Source organism: Ictidomys tridecemlineatus, chromosome 6, assembly GCF_052094955.1.
Source record: "Ictidomys tridecemlineatus isolate mIctTri1 chromosome 6, mIctTri1.hap1, whole genome shotgun sequence".
Lineage (NCBI taxonomy): Eukaryota > Metazoa > Chordata > Mammalia > Rodentia > Sciuridae > Ictidomys > Ictidomys tridecemlineatus.
Window position 1 is genome coordinate 173,233,664 of NC_135482.1, and position 17,817 is coordinate 173,251,480.

Below are 17,817 nucleotides of genomic sequence, written 5' to 3' on the forward strand. Positions count from 1 at the left end.
AGAATGATCAGGGCACCAATGCTTCTAGCAAACAAACAAACAAACAAAAAAACTAAATGTCTTAGCTAGATATAAATGCCTTAATACAATGTGGAATTTGTTATGAAACCATTTTTAAAAATCACATTTCAAAAAAATATATAATGACATGTAAATGTTCATTAAGTAAAAAAAAAAAAAAAGAAAAAAAATCACCTACGATCAATGTATGATCCCTAAGTGGAATATAAATAAATATGTGCACATAAAATGTCAGACCAGGAGGAAATTCACCAACTCAGGGAGTGCACGTTGAAACCTGAGGTCTCAGGAGAGAGACCACCAGAGGCAGGGAAGGGGTGACAGTTTAAGAAGGTAGGAGTTTTCCTGTGCCTCGTTAAAGAGAGGGCAGAAATTTCAGATGAGAGTCAAGAAAGAAAATATGCAGAGACCCAAGGCAGGAAAGCCTATGAAGGTATGAAATAATTATTTGTTGATGATTATAATGATGAATGTAGTAAAGTTGTGGAGAACCTGGGTTAGGGTGGAGAGATGCAATGTTGAAAAGTTTTTCTCTCTAGAAAACAGGAAGTCCCTATAGATTTTTGAATGGGGAAATTAACCCATAAAAAAGGGACAGGGAGGTTTTATCTAGCAGTGATGTGTGGGAGAACAAACACACGTGCTAGAATTCTCCAGGCATGTGGGGATCTCTGCCTGAGTTTTAAGGCACAGAGAAGCTAACCGGGCTGGGCTTACTTCCTTCTATAAAGCAGGAAACCAGGGAAGGGACCAGAGTGCTTCGTGTCAAGAGGATTTTCCACTGCCACCTTTCAAAGAAGCCCTGAAGACTGAACAAAATACTTACGGCCTTCTTCCTCAGATTCTATTTCTTGAGAGCCTATTGTGTGTTTTCTGTTATAACAACGGTTGTGGATACATGTAGAGAATTGTACCTGATCTTTTCTTATGGGTTAGTAGAGGTTAGAAACAAACAGGCAACTACATTCAGCCTGCACTATGAACCAAATCACCATTAGGTTTTTTTTTTTTGAAATTGAAAATGATCTAATCATCAAAAAAAGCCCCCTTTTCCCTCATCTTGAGGCTATTATATCCACAGCCACAAAATCTTTTTCTGTCATAGATAAAATAGCAGTAATTATTTGGAAGAAAGCGTATCACGATGTGTCAAAGGAGTAGTTCATTAGTCCTAATGATACTCCAGCACTTTCCTGGGCTTTTCCCCCCGCAAGTCATCATCCTCTAAATGTTTTCAGTTGAGACTGGGGGCTGTAGCTCAGTGGTAGAGCGCCTGCCTAGCATGCATGAGGCCCTGGGTTTGACTTCCACCACCTCAAGTAAATAAAAAGTTTTGAACTGAGAGATAAAGGAAGTTTCTTCCACAGATGTAAAAGGAATCAGAATTCACAGTCCCCAGCTATGGTTTAATAATCTCAGCCAGGTGTGGTGGTACATGCCTGTAATCCCAGCAATTCGGGTTGAGGCAGGAGGATTGCAAGTTTGAGGCCAGCTTTAGTAATTCAGCAAGGCCCTAGGCAACTTAGCAAGACCCTGTCTCAAAATATAAAAAGGGTTGGGATGTGGCTTTGTGATATAGTATCCCAGTATCACCCCTTCAGAAAAGTCTTATTTACTCCATATGTAATAAAATCCCAACAAAATCCATTGTAAGGGAAAATGGATTCTAAGTGGAAGGCTATGGAGACATGATGACTACATGTAACATACTCTTTTGGATGGCATCCTGGAACAGAAAAAAAGACATCAGGGAAAAAAACAAATGAATTACAAAGTATAGAACTTAGGTAACAATAATGAATTGACACTAGTTTCTTATTGTGACACATGTACCATAGTAATATAAGATGTTAACAATAGGGGAAGCTGGCCACTGTCTATATTATCTTTGCAACTTTTCTGTAAATGGCAACCTATTCATTCTAAAATAAAAATTTAAAATGAACACTACTTTTAAATTTTTTGTCCCATTTTTTTTTTCTACAGACCTAGAAAGGAGACAAAAACTTCTGATTCCTAAATATCTGTGGGTGGATTCAACTACTTGACTTAGGTGTTACCCTCACTCTCTGTGCAGAATGTCCAAAGCATTCTTCAAGGTTCAATTCTAACAATTTAAAACAGAACTTTTTTCAATCCATTAAAAAGTCGCCATAAAGATCGTCTTGGTAGTAGATCTGCAGGGCATACTTTCCAAGGCAAACACACTGAGACATCTCAGGAGAGATGAAAGGTCAGTGCTGGGTGGACGTGTGTGTTTTTTCCATCTCTCTGTTACTGCCCTTTGGAGGCCAGGCTTTCAGGAAGGAAGGGTGGAATCTGCAAAGACCTGGCCCTCAAAGCTCAGGAAGGGAGGAAGGTCTAGCCGGCTTCTTGGTTACTCAACTCCTTCATTTACGAGAAATAGAGCCAATGGAGGGATGAATTCTAGCTCTGTGCTGCTGCTGAAAGAGGGCAGGCCCACTACAAAGATGCTCTTGTTGCATTTAAATGATCATATTCTTCCACCATCGATGAGCTACGTACTGGGCAGCAGGAGGAGATGAAGTGCACAGAATCACAGAACTATTTCATACTGGTGTTTTCTTTTTAGGGGGGACAGAAGGGAATACTAAATGTACTTTGTAAATGTTCTGATGTTTACTTTGGCTTTTTATGTATAAACAAGCTAAAAGAGACTCTCCATTATACTGTAGCAAAGACACTGATTTTTCATAAGCATTTTATTATACTTGCTAAATGCAAAGAGGGAAACTTCACACATAAATATTTGAATAATTACTCAGTGGAGTCATTTCATGTTTTACAGTAATAAGGCTGACTTGTCAAGAGTGGTGCATTTAATGAATAGTTTTAAAGTAATTCCACTGATGGCTAATTTCTCAAATAAGATCAGGGAGCCAGGCAACCTTGTGGGTCAGAGTACCTACTGTGTAAGACCACAAAATACTGATATGATACAAATAACTATTTTTACTCACTCACATATTATACTATTATTATAGTGTTTGTGAATGATAAAAGGTGCCAGACTTAAGAACAATTTATTATAAAACCTTAAAACTGTAAAAAAAAACCCAAAACCTATACATTAAATATATTTTTCCCTGCAAATTAGAAAGAGATCTTCATTTTTGGATTTTCATATCTTGGTTCATTTTATGGAATACATTGTTTCAGTGGAAAGTTATTTTTAAAAAAGCCGAAAAAGGAAAAGAAAAGCTGAAAACACTAATATGTATATACCCAATTCAGTTTGTTTTGACTCTTAACTGCCTATATTTTTCAACTACAGATTTCAAATAGATTTTCAGTGAAGTGCAGCATTAGAATCAATGTTCTAACATTATTCGTCCACTTCTTCTTCAGGAAAATTATTACTGTCCAAGATGATGGACAGCGGTTTTAGTTCTACTATGGATATATTTTACTATGCTTTCTGTTAATAGATGGCATTTTGTACACATTAAGAAACTAAGGTGTCACAAAAGTACACAACATGTAATATTTAGAGGAAAACCCAATAGAAGCTACTTAGCTACTTAGAGTGCTTGAGTAACTAATTTGGAATTTATAGAGATGATACCAATAAAGAATGTAAGTCACACTGAATTGAAATAGTAGAAATAGCTGCAAACTTGATGTTCTCAGGACACAGTAGGTGATGACTGATTCACTTGCCATGTTCTCATAATTTCACGAGGGCACTAGAGAGATCAGAAGATCCTGAGTTCAAGTTACAGCTCTGCTCCTTATAAACTGCATGGGCATGGTACATTGCCTCTCTCAGCTGTAAAACTAGGCAAAGAATACTTATCTCACTGGGTTTTTATGAGAACAAAATGAGATGCGTAAAATGTGAAGCACATAATAGACCTTCCTAAATGTCTGTTTTGTTTTTCCATTTCCAAATATTGACACTGAAGCACAGACAACAAGTGACTTTGATGGGATCATAGGCTAAACAAATGACAGAAGATGACAACAGCATTTTATTCAGAGTTGGATAATTTTTTTTTTTTTTTTTTTTTTGGTACTAGGGATTGAACCCAAGGATGCTTAACCACTGGGCAATATACTTAGCTCTGTTTTTCTTTATTTTTTTTTTTAAATTTTTTTATTTTGAGGGATACCAAGAATTGAACTCAGGGGCACTTGGCCATTGAGCCACATCCTCAGCCCTATTTTGTATTTTATTTAGAGACAGGGTCTCACGGAGTCACTTAGTGCCACATCACACAGTCTTTGAACTTGTGATCCTCCTGTCTCAGCCTCCCAAGCCACTGGGATTACAGAAGTATGCCACCGTGCCCAGCTTTTATTTTTTTATTTTGGAGATAAGGTTTCACTAGGTTGCTTACAGCTTAAGCTGCTGAGGCTGGCTTTGAACTTCCTGCCCCCCAGCCTTCTGAGTTGTTGGGATTACAGGCTTATGCCACCATACCCAACATAAACACTGCTTTCTTGTTTTATTGGGTGGGTAGAATAGGGCGGAGTCACATGTGCCCCTTGTCCAAGCACAAACTCTCAGGGCCTCCTTTAGAAGCCGGGTGGCTTAGTTTGTGTTCCCATGCCTGTCTGTCTCCAGTAGATGTAAGCACATTGTCTACTGCCTGGCACCTTCCAAATGCTTGCAATAGGTCATTGAGCAGCGCTTGTCCCTCACTAGCTCTTTCCCTCACTAGACTCATGAGAGCGAGGCAGCTAGCAGTACTGCAGGCGACAGTTCACTCTTAAGCCAACAGGAAATGACACTGAGGACAGAAACCAGTGACTATCCTGGAACCAGATCAATCATTTAGATAAAACTAGTTCTACTGCCAACTCACCCACACATCAGACTCTCAGGAACATCAACCACCCTGAAAAAGTCTTGGGTGAAAAAAGGACCCAACCATCGGCACAGTGTTATTTTGTACTTCACTCAGTGTAAGTGGGTTCCAGAAAGTGTGTGCAGCCCTCACTACTCTGCTGTCCTGGTTCAACTGATTCTCAAGTATCTGTTCTTGTTCCAGATGGCTTCTCAGTCACATGTGCACTGGTGACACCTCCTCTTCCTGCCTCACTGTCAGCTCTCTCCTTGCTCCCTGAAGTGTGATTTCTGCCCTTACTATAATGCTGACACTTATCTGAAAGGTGGCAAAGACAAACCCAATGGCCAACTAGTGGCCTTTTTTTGTGGACATTTCCCGAGGTCTCCTGTACAAACAACACTGTTTACCAGGTTCTCTGTGAAAGGCTCTCCTTTTCAGGATCCTATGCTGCTGACCTGTCCCAGGAAGCTCCCTGCACATCCTCTTGTTGTCTGCGTAGTCCCTTATACAACTGCCAAAGCACTGTGACACACTTCACTGAGACAATAAGGACCTGGAGGCTAATTCTGATTGGCCTGGCACAACTCCTGTAGGGAATAATTACACTTTACTTTGCAAAGACAAAATAACTTCCACTTATCACATGAGACTATTATCAGAGGCAAAGTTCGAACAATACTTCAAAAACTAAAACATTATTTTGTGTACATTGTTTGTATTACAAATCCAATGCCCTCGATTTAAAAAGTCCAAAGTCTAAAATGTCCCAAATCTGAAACATTGCATGCTGACAATGATGCTTCAAGTGAAAAAATTCCACAATATGAAACATCATTTCATGAACATAACTATGTAAAATGCATAAACTTATATTGAGGCTTTGTGTAGAAGATGTATATGAAATGAATTTCATGTTTAGACTTGGGTCCTATCCTAAGATATCTCATTATGTATTATGCAAAGATCCAAAGTCCAAGACATTTGAGTCACAAGCATTTTGAGTAAGAGATATTCAACCTGTAGCTCCCTCCTAGTATGTTTACGTCATTAATAGACAATACATAAGCAATGGTCTAAAAGCCAAGGCAGAGAAAAATCAAGAGCACATGTGTGTGTGGCATGTGCAAGAATAAAGATTCAGTGATGATTTCACAGCCCCAGTTTTCTTCTCTGAGTGTAGATGTATCTAATAACTAATGGTTTTGAATCCATTCTCTACCAGGTTACACATGTGCTGGGGTAAGATTTATTTAAGAGTGTTGATTTGGTTTTTCTCTTTTAAAAATAGGTTAATGTGATATTTGAGCTGTGTTTGATCACCATCCCCCAGGTCCACCCTCCTCATAGGTTAGCTGATGTTTCATTGGAGATTCCGAAATCAAATGCCTCCACTTTCATCTTTAAAAGGGATAATTAAAATTTAATAACAAGAAAACCACTTGAAGGTAAAATGGCAAGCTCACCATGCCTGTCATTGACAGACACTCTCCATAGATCACAGGAAGAAGCTCATCACCAGTGCTACGATTCTGTTCTAAGACACTGCTTTTTAATTTAAGCACTGCCAATCATAATCAGCCACTATAACTTAGGTGTGAGAGTAAATCTCCTAAAGTCTTTAACTTGAACCTGTCAACTATGAAAACATATTCCACATGTCAAGCAACAGCCCCTGCCGCTGTTCTTTCTCAAAGCTGCTTCCTACAAACTCCTAACTGCTTTCCTTCGGATCTTGCCTATGTCTTCCGTAATGTCCCATCTGCCATGGGCCCTGGAAGGCTCCCCGGATATTTTCCACACTTCGGCCACCCTTTTTCTGGCCATTCTTTTGTGGATCCCACCTCCTAATCTGAAACTCCTTATGCGCCCCTAGGATGTTCTCCATTCGTGTATTCTTCTCTTTTAAGTGATCACCTAAATAAATCTGCCCGTTAGTTCTTCTGAGACATTCTACCGTCCATGAAAATTCATTGTGGGTAAGACTGATTTACAGCTTTTTCTTCCCTGCAAGTACAGCATCCCTTGCTCGGCAAACTCCTGATTCATAAATAATAATCCAGACTCCTCAGCATGGCTCCTGCGAGCCATGTTCATGGGCTGCAGGCCACCTTTCCAACTTTGTCCACTGCCACTCTCCATTACTCATTCATTTCACCTTCAACTTCTCTTTCAACCATAAGACTCAGGGCAGTCCTTTTTGGTCTTCTGTATAACAGACGTCGCTGCTCCTTGATTGCTTTCTGGGACGCACTCACTCCCCCTTCCTGGCTTCGTTAACTGCTTCCTTCTCCGAGTTCCTAGAGAAAGTGATGGGTACCTCGAGTATAGCCTTTCTATTGCAGAATTCTTTGGGTAGACTGTTTTCCTTTGGGACTGGGAATTCCTCCAGGACAGGAACTCTAAAACTCTGCACGGATTCTAGCATGTTTCAGGCCCTCACTGTTGAATTAATGGAAAATTGCTCCAAATCATGGTTTCAAATTAAAGGTACCTTATGTTTTTCCTTCTCTCAACCAATATTGATTATTCTCCTATACTTTTGCTAATAATCACCCTTCCTTACGTGTCTCCTTTCCTGTTGTAATTCAGGCCTTTTTAGCCTCAAGTTTATTACTGCCAGGCTCCCCCAATGCCTCCAGTCTCCAGGGTTCTCTTTGTGAGCACTGCCTCCTCTGGGTTAACATCAAACTGTCACTTAGGTCACCTTGACAGTGGTATGTGGAGGAGGAAGCCCAGCCCCGGGGCACTAAAGTCTTCCACAATGTGATCCCTTCCTGCCTCTGCAGGCTGAAATTCTTCCAAACTCTCTCAGACCATAAGGGAAATTGTTACAATGAAAACCTACAGCATATCTCTCCAGGGGTTACCTTTTTTTTTTTAAAAAAAAAAATTTTTTTGTAGTTGTTGATGGATAGAATGCCTTTATTTTGTTTATTTATTTATTTTTAATGGGGTGCTGAGGATGGAACCCGATGCCGCCCATGTGCTAGGCAAGCGCTCTTCCACTGAGCGATAGCCCCCAGGGGTTACCTAATTCTAAGTCTAGAGAACTTTCAATGCCTTTGAACTATTTTTAAAGTATTTAAATGGAAGATAACAGTTAGTAATGCAAAAGAATTCTTATCTGTAGATGAAAAAAATTGCTGAGAGAAGGTTCAGTTGACTTCCCTCCCCCATGGGGAAGAGGCCAATTTTGCTTCTGGGTTGCACGCTGACTTCACTCTCTCAGATTTACAAACATGTCTGCTTTTTGGATTTTCTCCTGAACTGGTTGTAACATCTCTCACTGATAATAAGCAAAATAAAACCTTTAACATGTATATTTGTTTTATATCCTTGTGAGAGTCCTCGTTCACCTGTTTTTGAAGATTTAACAATTCATAACTTCTGCCTGAATAACACACACCTTCAGTTCCCAAAGGTAACTTAGAATGTCTTTCTCTGTTCAAGGTCTTTGCAAAAAACATTCATCTGAAATTTGTCACGTTATATGCCATCAATACTAAGAAAAATCCTATTGTTTTAGGTGCTTGATAAACTGTTTCCTTTTAGAAATTTTTTTCCTACCATCAGGCCCTGAAGCCCCAAAAGGTTCATTGTGGCACTTCATATGCACGTGGGCCCAGGCCAAAGCCACATCTGGATTGGAAGTTTCTGGAATGTGGATCCCGTTTCTCAGGGTTTCTGGGGAACATATTCTATGTCTCCCCATCCCATACAGAGCTCTGTGTGTATGTGCACATGCAGTTTGCTAAACTGAAGACCTCCAGGATCTGGACAATCGTTCATTCTCTTTACTTACAAAGTCTTCGCAGTTAACTTAGCTATTTAAAATATCAGTAGCATTATTCATCTTTAAAACTCCGCTGGGAATTGTCTTCCGACTTTAATTTTGATTCTGTTCCTGGTAGGACTTTCTCACTACCAGGGAAGGGGAGACACAGTCCACAGAGCTCTGGGCCTCTCCAGCCTGCTCAGAGGTCAAGCCACACTCCTGTCTTCCTAGCCTGGGGTCATCATTTATCTGATTACAGATTTCTTTTTTTTTCTCTCTTTTTCTTGCTTTATTCCAATGGATAGAAATTTGAATACAATGCTGAATAGGAATGTAGAAAGTTGACAACCCTTGTCCCATTTTCAGTTTTAAAAGGAGAGTACTAATTTATCCCTTTCACTAGACTAGGGGCCTCTCGGGTGGGCTTCATGCTTCCTTCATGCTGTTATCCAAAGGTGGTTTAATACCAGCACTGGGATGCCTGTAGCAGGACTGCATAGGAATAGGTCAAAAGCATGTTCTCCTCTCTCCCCTCGTTTCTTAGTTATAAAATACTCTATTTTTCAATAGATACATGGTTGCTAAAAATAAAAAAAAAAAAGTTTTAATCTTTCTTACTGCTAATTGTGACCATGTGGTTAATACCTAACCAAATGAATATAAGCAGAAATGACCGGTACAACTAATTTGTTTTTTATATAATTCTAATTTTTTATATAATTATTTTTCCACTTTTCCTTCCTGCTGCCTGGAATACAGATGTAGTGGCTGAGTTTTTGCAGCCATAATGATCTTGAAAATGTAAGCAATATATAAAAAAGAAAAAAAAATTATATAAATCCCACCCAGACTGATTTCCTCCATATTTCTTGAACATGGGAGAAATACATTTTTATCCTGTTTAAGCCACTTATTGTGTCTTTGGCAGTCAAATCTAATAACTGATTCAGGACCTTAGGTCCTTTGCTTACTGAAAACTCCCCTTTGAATTTTTACCACCCTGACTTTTAGCAAGAAACAGACTATAGAATAAAAAGCACTGGTGTTGTTATACTCAGAACACATGGATTCCAGTCTTGGCTGCTTCACGTTTTAGTCACATACTATGGAGCAACTTTCCAGAGAGCCATCACCCCTGAATGTAACAGTGTATGGATTGTTATACTTTATAAACTCTCTCTTCATTGGAGTTATTGGAAGGATTGACAGAAGTCAGATGAGCGGGGCTTTTCTTCTTGGCTTCTATTGGGAGTAAGAATAAAGTGAAGCACAGATTGGTTAAATGGAGGGGTGAGCCTGCAGGATGAGGCCATGAAAGGCTAAAAGCCCAGCCCTCTACACCCTATTATTCCACAGGGACATTTAAATGGAGGATACAATATGCATATTCTCTCAACATGGTACAGTTGTACCCTGTTTAAGGCAAGTACTTCACATAGCGCTTGTCCTCTGCTAAGTATTGAATGTTACCATTTATTACTAATTCAAACTAGTCTATAGTCAATAGGGTCTATGCAATCCAAGCTTCTCCAGCATGCTCTCTTCCTATACATAGAGCTCTTTGAGAATCCAGATTAAAATCCTACTGCTTGGAATCAAAGCAAGGGAAATTATATAAATGTTTAAACCAGAAAACTAAAGAGACTTGATACATCCATGGCCTTGCCAGTGGAACTGTGAGTATTATAATAATCTGTTGCTTGAAATGGCTTTGTCTTAGTTCATTTTGTACTGCTATAACAAAATACCCAGGGATGGATAATTTATAAAGAACAGAGATTTCTTTTTCACAGTTCTGGAGGCTGGGAAGCCCAAGGTCAAGGCAACAGTAGAGCAGGTTCATCATCGGGTCTCTGCTTCCAAGACGGCACCTCGAATGATGTGTCCTCATGTGGAGAAGGCTAAAAGGGGGTGAGCTTCCTTGGTCAAACTCTTTTATAAGGGCACCTATACTCTGTCACCAGGGAGCAGCGCTTATGGCCTAATCATCTCTCAAAAGGCCCCTCCTCTTAGAATTATCACATTAGCAACACCTGAGTTTGGGCACAAACACAAACTGTAGCAGGTCTTTCAAAAGTTACTTTGCTGACTTTTTCTTCACTGAATCCACAGGTGGATTAACGTCAGCCAAGTTTCTCTGTGGCCTGGGAGTCTTGCTAGCTCTTTAAAACGAGTTAGACTTCGTAGTGTATTCTCTGATGCTTCACGTGTGAACCGTGATTTAAAGATCAGAGGGTGATACTCTGTGACTTAGGGAAAGTTCTCAATGACCATCTCACAATTGGTTCACACATAAAGTACCTTTAATGCATGGGACTATGTTACAGAACAGGACTTCTCCAGCTTTAAGGTACACATGGGCCTCCTGGGGAACTTGTTAAGCTGCAGATTTGACAGATCTCTGGTAAAGCCAAGAAACTGCATTTATAACTACACCCAGGTGAGCTTGACAGTGCAGGTATATATGGACAACACTTGGAGCGGCAAGGTGGAGAGAAATCTAGTTAATTAAGTATCAAAGGTAGGATTTAAGCTCTTTCCACAGTGTTAAAATAGAGAAATAGAAAGCTGAATTAAAAAATTATTTGGTATAACTATTAAGTGCAATGCTAAAATTTAGAAGAACTACTTCCCTTGAGAATAGAGTCACAATCTGCCCCACTTCCAAAATGGTGACACTAAACATCATGTACATATTCTCCAAGGATCTCTGACTATCCCAGTACCCACCAGATGATTAAGGAAGACAGCACCCTGACACCAAGAGATGAGGCCCAGACTGTTCTGGAAAACAGCCCGCTCTGCGAGCAACCACTCAAGTTCAGAGCCACACAGCCTGGGAGCCTGGCGCGGAGCATGAGCGTGTGAGCTCTCCCTCATGAATCGCTCATAACACACAAAATGAAGGATTTTGTATCTACAGTGTGATGTTTGGGGATCACATGAATCTGAACTTGCATAGCCAGAGATACTGCCTCTGGATTTCACAATGAAGGCAGTTTCAAAGCCCTGTGGGAAGAGTATTTTCTGTGTGGTTTTCATTAGTCAATAAAAAAACCCCACTGTGGTAGATGAGGCCACAGTGCATCCAACATCTCTGACACTGGCACCAACTGAGGTGTTTGAAGAAGACATGCTGTCCTCTCTGTCATTTTGCAGAAGTTTAGCAAACAGAACAAACACCTCTCCTGCTTCTTCTGATGCCTGACATCTATTAATTTCAAGTGAACCTATAGCTTCCCTCAACTTACAGAACCAGGATCTCTCAGAGCTTAACTTCTTATGTTTATTTTACACCGTTGAGAGTTGAATGTCCTTCTACTAGTCTTGACCTATAATCAAAGGAGTCTCTTTGCATTTATTCTGACTTAAATTATTTCATTTATGTGTTGTTTTCTCTATTAGAACAGAAGTCCACAACTTTTATAATTATTGTTGAGATTTCTCTCTCACAGGATGAATTAAACTTAATATTGATTGAAAATATGAATAAGCTCTAGTGCAGAGATCTGCTCATCACATGGTATCATTCACCTGGAAGAATCTCAAGTTTTTGAATGGAATTTCCTTGAAGCTGTCTTCTCAGTTTCTTTAATTCTGGTATACAAAGGGTTAGAAAACCATTAATTGAGGGCCTATTTGAATTACTTCTATACTTTCCAGTTCTTTCCAATTCAAATTAAGAGATATCTACTGAATATGTATAAACCCAAGTGCACACACTGCAGGACACAGCTCTTAAAACCACGCACTTGTGTCCTCTTGGAGGAAATTCCTTAATAAAACAATAGTGAGCATTTAGCCTCTGCCTTCCGACCATTTTGACATAATAAAAACGTATCACCTACTTGGTCAAACTGGGGGTCTTCTCCACGCTGCAGAGATTTTGTCAATGGCTTTTCCTACAAAGAAAAGAATATATGTATACAATAATTATTATTACAAAATTTTAAGCATTATAAAAGAAACATTATTATTATACAATTTTCTTAATATTTTTCCCTTTACAGAATGAGCAAGTACCAATATTTAAATGAGTGAGAACATCTCCCTTAACTGATCTTAGCTTGTAGGCTCTGATCACTTCTGTCTGGATTCTTAGTGTCCATCTTAACCCATACCTCTTTGAGCAAAACATGAAGAATCTGAGGCTTGGGGGAATGCAAGTTAAAACTACCATGAGATATTACCTCATACCTGTTAGACGACTTCTATGAAAAAGACAAAACAGAAATAGGAATCCCTGTATATTGCTGGTGAGAATGTAGATTTAGTACAGCCAAGTATGAAAGTGGTTCAAAAAGTTAAAAGTAGAACAACCATATGATTCACTAATTCGACTTCTGAATATGTATCTAAAGTAAATGAAACCAGTATGTTGAAGAGCCTCTGCATGCCCATGTTCACTGAGGCATTATTTATAATAGTCAAGATCAGGAATCAACCTATGTGTCTATCAATGGATGAATGGAGAAAGGAAATATGGGAGTACTACTCAGCCTTTAAAAAGAAGGGAATTCTGTTATGTGCAACAATGTGGATGAACTTGGAGAATGTTGTGCTAAGTGATAACAGCCTAACACCAAAAGATAAATGTTGTACAATTTTGTTTATATGTGGAATCTAAGGGTCAAGTTCAAAGAAGCAGGGTAGACTGCTGATTGGCAGTGGCTGCTGAGGACAGGTTAGAAAAGGGGGAAGGGGAGATCCTGGTTAAAGAGTGCAGGATTTTTGTTAGGTGGAATAAGTTTTGGATCTATTGGATAAAATACTGACTATATTTAATACTGATATATTATGCTATGATCTGCATGTGTCCTCCCCAAATTCATGTTGAAACTTAACCCTTCAGATGATGCTATTAAGAGACAAGGCCTTTGGGTGGTGACAAGACTCTGAGGGCAGAACCATCATGGATGGAATTAGTGCCCTGGGAGTCTGCTCATCTTCTACCATGCTAGGATGCAGCAAGCAGACCCAACTATGAGGAAGAAGGCCCTCGACAAATCTGCTGGTGACTTGATCTGGCTTTCCAGTCTCCAGAACTGTGAGCAACAATTTTCTGTTGTTTAAAAACCACCCTATTTATGGTAATTTGTTATAGCAGCCTGCATGGACTAAGACATGCTATATACTTGGAAATTGCTGAGGAAGTAGATTTTAAATGTTCTCACCACACATACACAGATAAGTGTTTGAGGTGATGGATAAGTTAGGGGAGATTTAGAACATACTAGAACATTAGATCTGGGAGAGTGAGTGTAAAAATGTAGGCATAAACACAATAATGAGAAAAACAACAGAAGCAGTTAAATGTACAAGAAGACAAATTCAGCAATTAAATTGGAAAGCATTTCCTGTCTATATAAAGGTTATAAGGCCATCTTCTGAAGTTCTCAGTAAAATCAACTAAAATACAAAAATGAAAATTAAAGAAGGGTGGAGAGGTGGCACCAGGTCTGACAAACATCCTTGGGATGAGCCAGTGTGAACTGTTCTACTCCACATTTTCTTTATTAATCACCCAGCAGTGACTGAGGGTTCCCTTGTGTCAGATGCTGCCTGCTGGGTAGAAGGCTAAAGAATGTGACCCCCTTCCCAAATTGGGGAGGAGAGTCCTTGTGGGCAAAGTGGGCAGTGATCTCTCTCTCTCTCTCTCTCTCTCTCTCTCTCTCTCTCTCTCTCTCTCTCTCTCTCTCTCTCAATAGTTTTTTAGATGTTGATGGACCTTTATTTTATTTATTTATTTTTATTTTATTTTATTTATTTATTTATTTATTTTTTTTAGTGTTCTTTTTTTTTATTGATTGTTCAAAACATTACAGAGCTCAAGACATATCATCTTTCATACATTCGACTCAATTGGGTTTTGAACTCCCCAAATACATAATACAGACTCACTTCTGTTACATACTCCATTTTTACATAATGGCATATTAGTGACTGTTGTATTCTGCTACCTTTCCTATCCCCTACTATCCCCCCTCTATTTTATTCATTTATTTTTATGCAGTGCTGAGGATCAAAGCCAGGGCCTCACACATGCTAGGCAAGTGCTCTTACCACTGAGCCACAACTCCAGCCCTGGTAGTGCTTTCTGAGGTGTGCTATACTACTGGCTCATTCAAACCTCAGCTCAGCCATCATGTCCTTAGGGGAAGCCTTTCTCTGATCCCAATACCAGGTCCACCCATCCCCCATCAGGAGACTGCAAGGTTCCACATCCTTTACCTTTTGCAGCACTTATCTGTGTGAAGCTGCATTACAGTGCAGAACCTTGCTGTACAGGAACCCCTTTGGAGTGGCGCCCTGAGGGCCACCCCTACTCGGCAGGAAGCCCTAGATACCTAGCAAATTCTGTTTCTCCGGACACTTAAAAGTCCCAGCAGAGCCTAGTCTAGTGCACCTGCCAAATTAATGAAACCTCTAGGATGGGGGTGTCTGGTTTCTTCAAATACAAGGATCCTTTTTTTTTGTGTGTGGATGTTTATGCATGTTTTATTGTAAGCTAAAAAAATATTTTATTGTGGCAAAATAGACATAATAAAATTTTCCAGTTTACCCACTTTAAAGTACATGATTCCGTGGTATTAAATAAATGCACGATATTGTCTCTCATCCCTACTATTTCTTTTATGAAGATTCCCTTTTCATGCCAAAAATTGTTAAGGAATTCTGAACCAAGACAAGCCCCCATCATACAAGATAGGAATTCTAATTTAGTACCTATTGTTTAACAGCACACGTGATCACGGAGCTCATCCTAAGGTTTCAATGGTACCGGCAAGCGGCTTGTAGTATATGTGAGAAAAAAGGAAATGTGTCTACATGCAAGACCACAAGACCAGCTACAAACTAATGCTTGACTCATCTGTAGGTAAATAGACCCTTGCAACAATGAGGAGGTCCACACCTTGAGAACCCACAATACAATGTCCTTTCACTATGACCTGAAAGAGGGGTGCTGCTGCAGTGGGGGAAGGAAAGTGACCCTGTCCACCCACATCCTGAAGCTTCTCATGCCTAAAAGTCATTATTTATTTTTTTTTTCTGCTACAAACAGGGTAGAAAGCTGCTAAACTTGGCGTTTTAAGCTTACACATTTTCACATGCATACATTTTGCAAGTCACTTTATCTAGTAGGCAAAGCTGAGAGGATAAGTTGCGGTCACATACAATAGTCAGATCCATTTACAGAGAACTTGGGTTCAAAGACTCAACCAAACACATACCAAGTTTTCCTTAATTCCTTTTGTACAAATATCCTGTCTCAATCGAATTCTTTGAAGACTTATTGCAAATGTCACTTCCGAGGTGGAGTCACCTGTTAGTTGTCCCACGGCTCTCTGCACTGACTCTGGTCAGAATTTCCAGGGTGTTGTCATTTTTCGCCCTCCCCCACACCCTGATACACAGTTGAACCTTATTGTCAGGGTTTGTTCAACATGTGACTATGTCCCCATGAACTTGGAAAGACAGGTATGGCCACAGAGAACCCCATTAACATTTTAAAATTAACAAGATTATCTTTGTATCAATAGAGATATAATCAGCATCAGGAGGCTTAGGATAGAACGGAGGAGAGACTATCACAGTAGCGCAAATAAAAAGAAAACCAAAGAAAGGAAAGAAGGAAGCGGGGAAGGGAGAGGGGGAAGAAGGAGGGAACCTGAATCTGACCAAGCTCTTAGATCTAATTTTCAATCTTCAGGGAATGCAGGGCTTAGAGGAAAATGTTATACCATGCCCCAGGATGGCAATCAGCAAAATCCAAACTGAATGAAATCGTGGTAAAGAAAGACGTTTCTTCAGTAAATCAGTTACAAAGGAGAAGGGGGAAGAAAAAGAGACCCCGTTGATCCCCCCTCATCCCCACCCCTACCCCTGTGCTGGAGACAGCACCCAGGGCTTTGCAAACTCAGTACCAGGCAAGCTCTACCGCTGAGCCACACCCCAGCCCTCCCTTCCTGACATTTTTGAAAAATGCTACTGCAATATGTGGATCTTCTCTGGATACTGATTAAAACTCTATTAAAAGAAAGCATGACATTCATGAAACAATTGGCAATTTGAACACCTAATGGATATTTGATGGCATTAGGGGATTATTGTTAACTTTGTAGATGTGGTAATGGTATTTCAGTTTCATTTAAGAAAAATAAACAAACTTTATCTTATCAGAGACACATACTGAAATGCTTAGGGATGAAATGATATGGTTTCTAGTACTTTCAGCCCCCAGTATAGCATGAGTCCCACATTCAGGAATTCAAACAAATGCACACTGAAAAAATATATTAGGGGAAAAAAAGTTGCATTTGCACTGAATAAATACCGACTGCTTTCTTTTTGTCATTCCCTAAACAGCATGGTAGAATAACTATTTACATAGTACTCACAACACATTAGGTATTACAAGTCATCTAGAGATGATTTAAAGTATAGGGGAGGAGGCGTGTAAGGTTCTTTGCAAATACTACATCATTTCACATGATGAACCTGAGCCTCTGTGGGAAGTCCTAGAGCCAAATCCCCTGGGATACCCAGGAGCAATTGTATTTGCTTAATGAATCCTAGGGGGCAGTTCAAGGAGCGTGCCACAAACTGGCCATGATGGATCGCTGTTCAAGATGGTCACGGGGTTCATCATGCTACACTGTTTGAACATGCTGACACTTGAATTTGCCATAATAAATCCAACGAATAATAACTAAAACAGTCAAGAGAAATCACTCTTGCTATTTTATTTAAAAAAAAAATCATTATCTCATTTTAAAGAGTATAAGCCATTCTCAAAAGCCTATTTAAATAGCACATATCCAGCGTTTCATTTTTCCCCCCAGGGGAGCTGCAGAAGGGATCCGCTCTCTGCTTCATCCCATTTACCGATAGGATTTGGGTGGCAAATTTCTGCCTGCTGTGTGAGAAGCCAGATGGCAGTTCTCACTAGTCTGTATTTTGTTTTCTGCCCCTGAATCAAAGAGCAATGCTGTTCCAGCCCTCTAAGGGGGATTTTCTCCTGTCCTGAAGAATTCTGTAGGCATTTCAGTATTTCCATAGGAAAAGAACAAAGTCCCTGCTTGTCTTTCTTGTTTGCTACCTTGCAGGGGTTCTGATTTCCCTCACTCTTCTCTTAACATTAATTCTAAAAAAGAAGGACAGGAGGAAACCATCAACTTCCACCTCAATCCCCAGACAATTTCAGTG

At 39.8% G+C, this 17,817-nt stretch overlaps 1 protein-coding gene across 7 annotated transcripts in view; it reads right to left on the reverse strand.

Annotated features, from left to right (window-relative positions):
* Fry (FRY microtubule binding protein) overlaps positions 1–17,817 on the reverse strand; it is a 392,985-nt gene that overhangs the window by 153,006 nt on the left and 222,162 nt on the right. For all 7 annotated transcript variants that reach the window (XR_013423443.1, XM_078016146.1, XM_021730283.3 and 4 more), the window contains one exon: positions 12,459–12,512. Coding sequence is in view for 6 of the 7 variants with exons in the window: in XM_078016146.1 (XP_077872272.1) it covers positions 12,459–12,512 (54 nt within the window). In the remaining variant the exon portion in view is untranslated. The remainder of the gene's footprint in view (positions 1–12,458; positions 12,513–17,817) is intronic.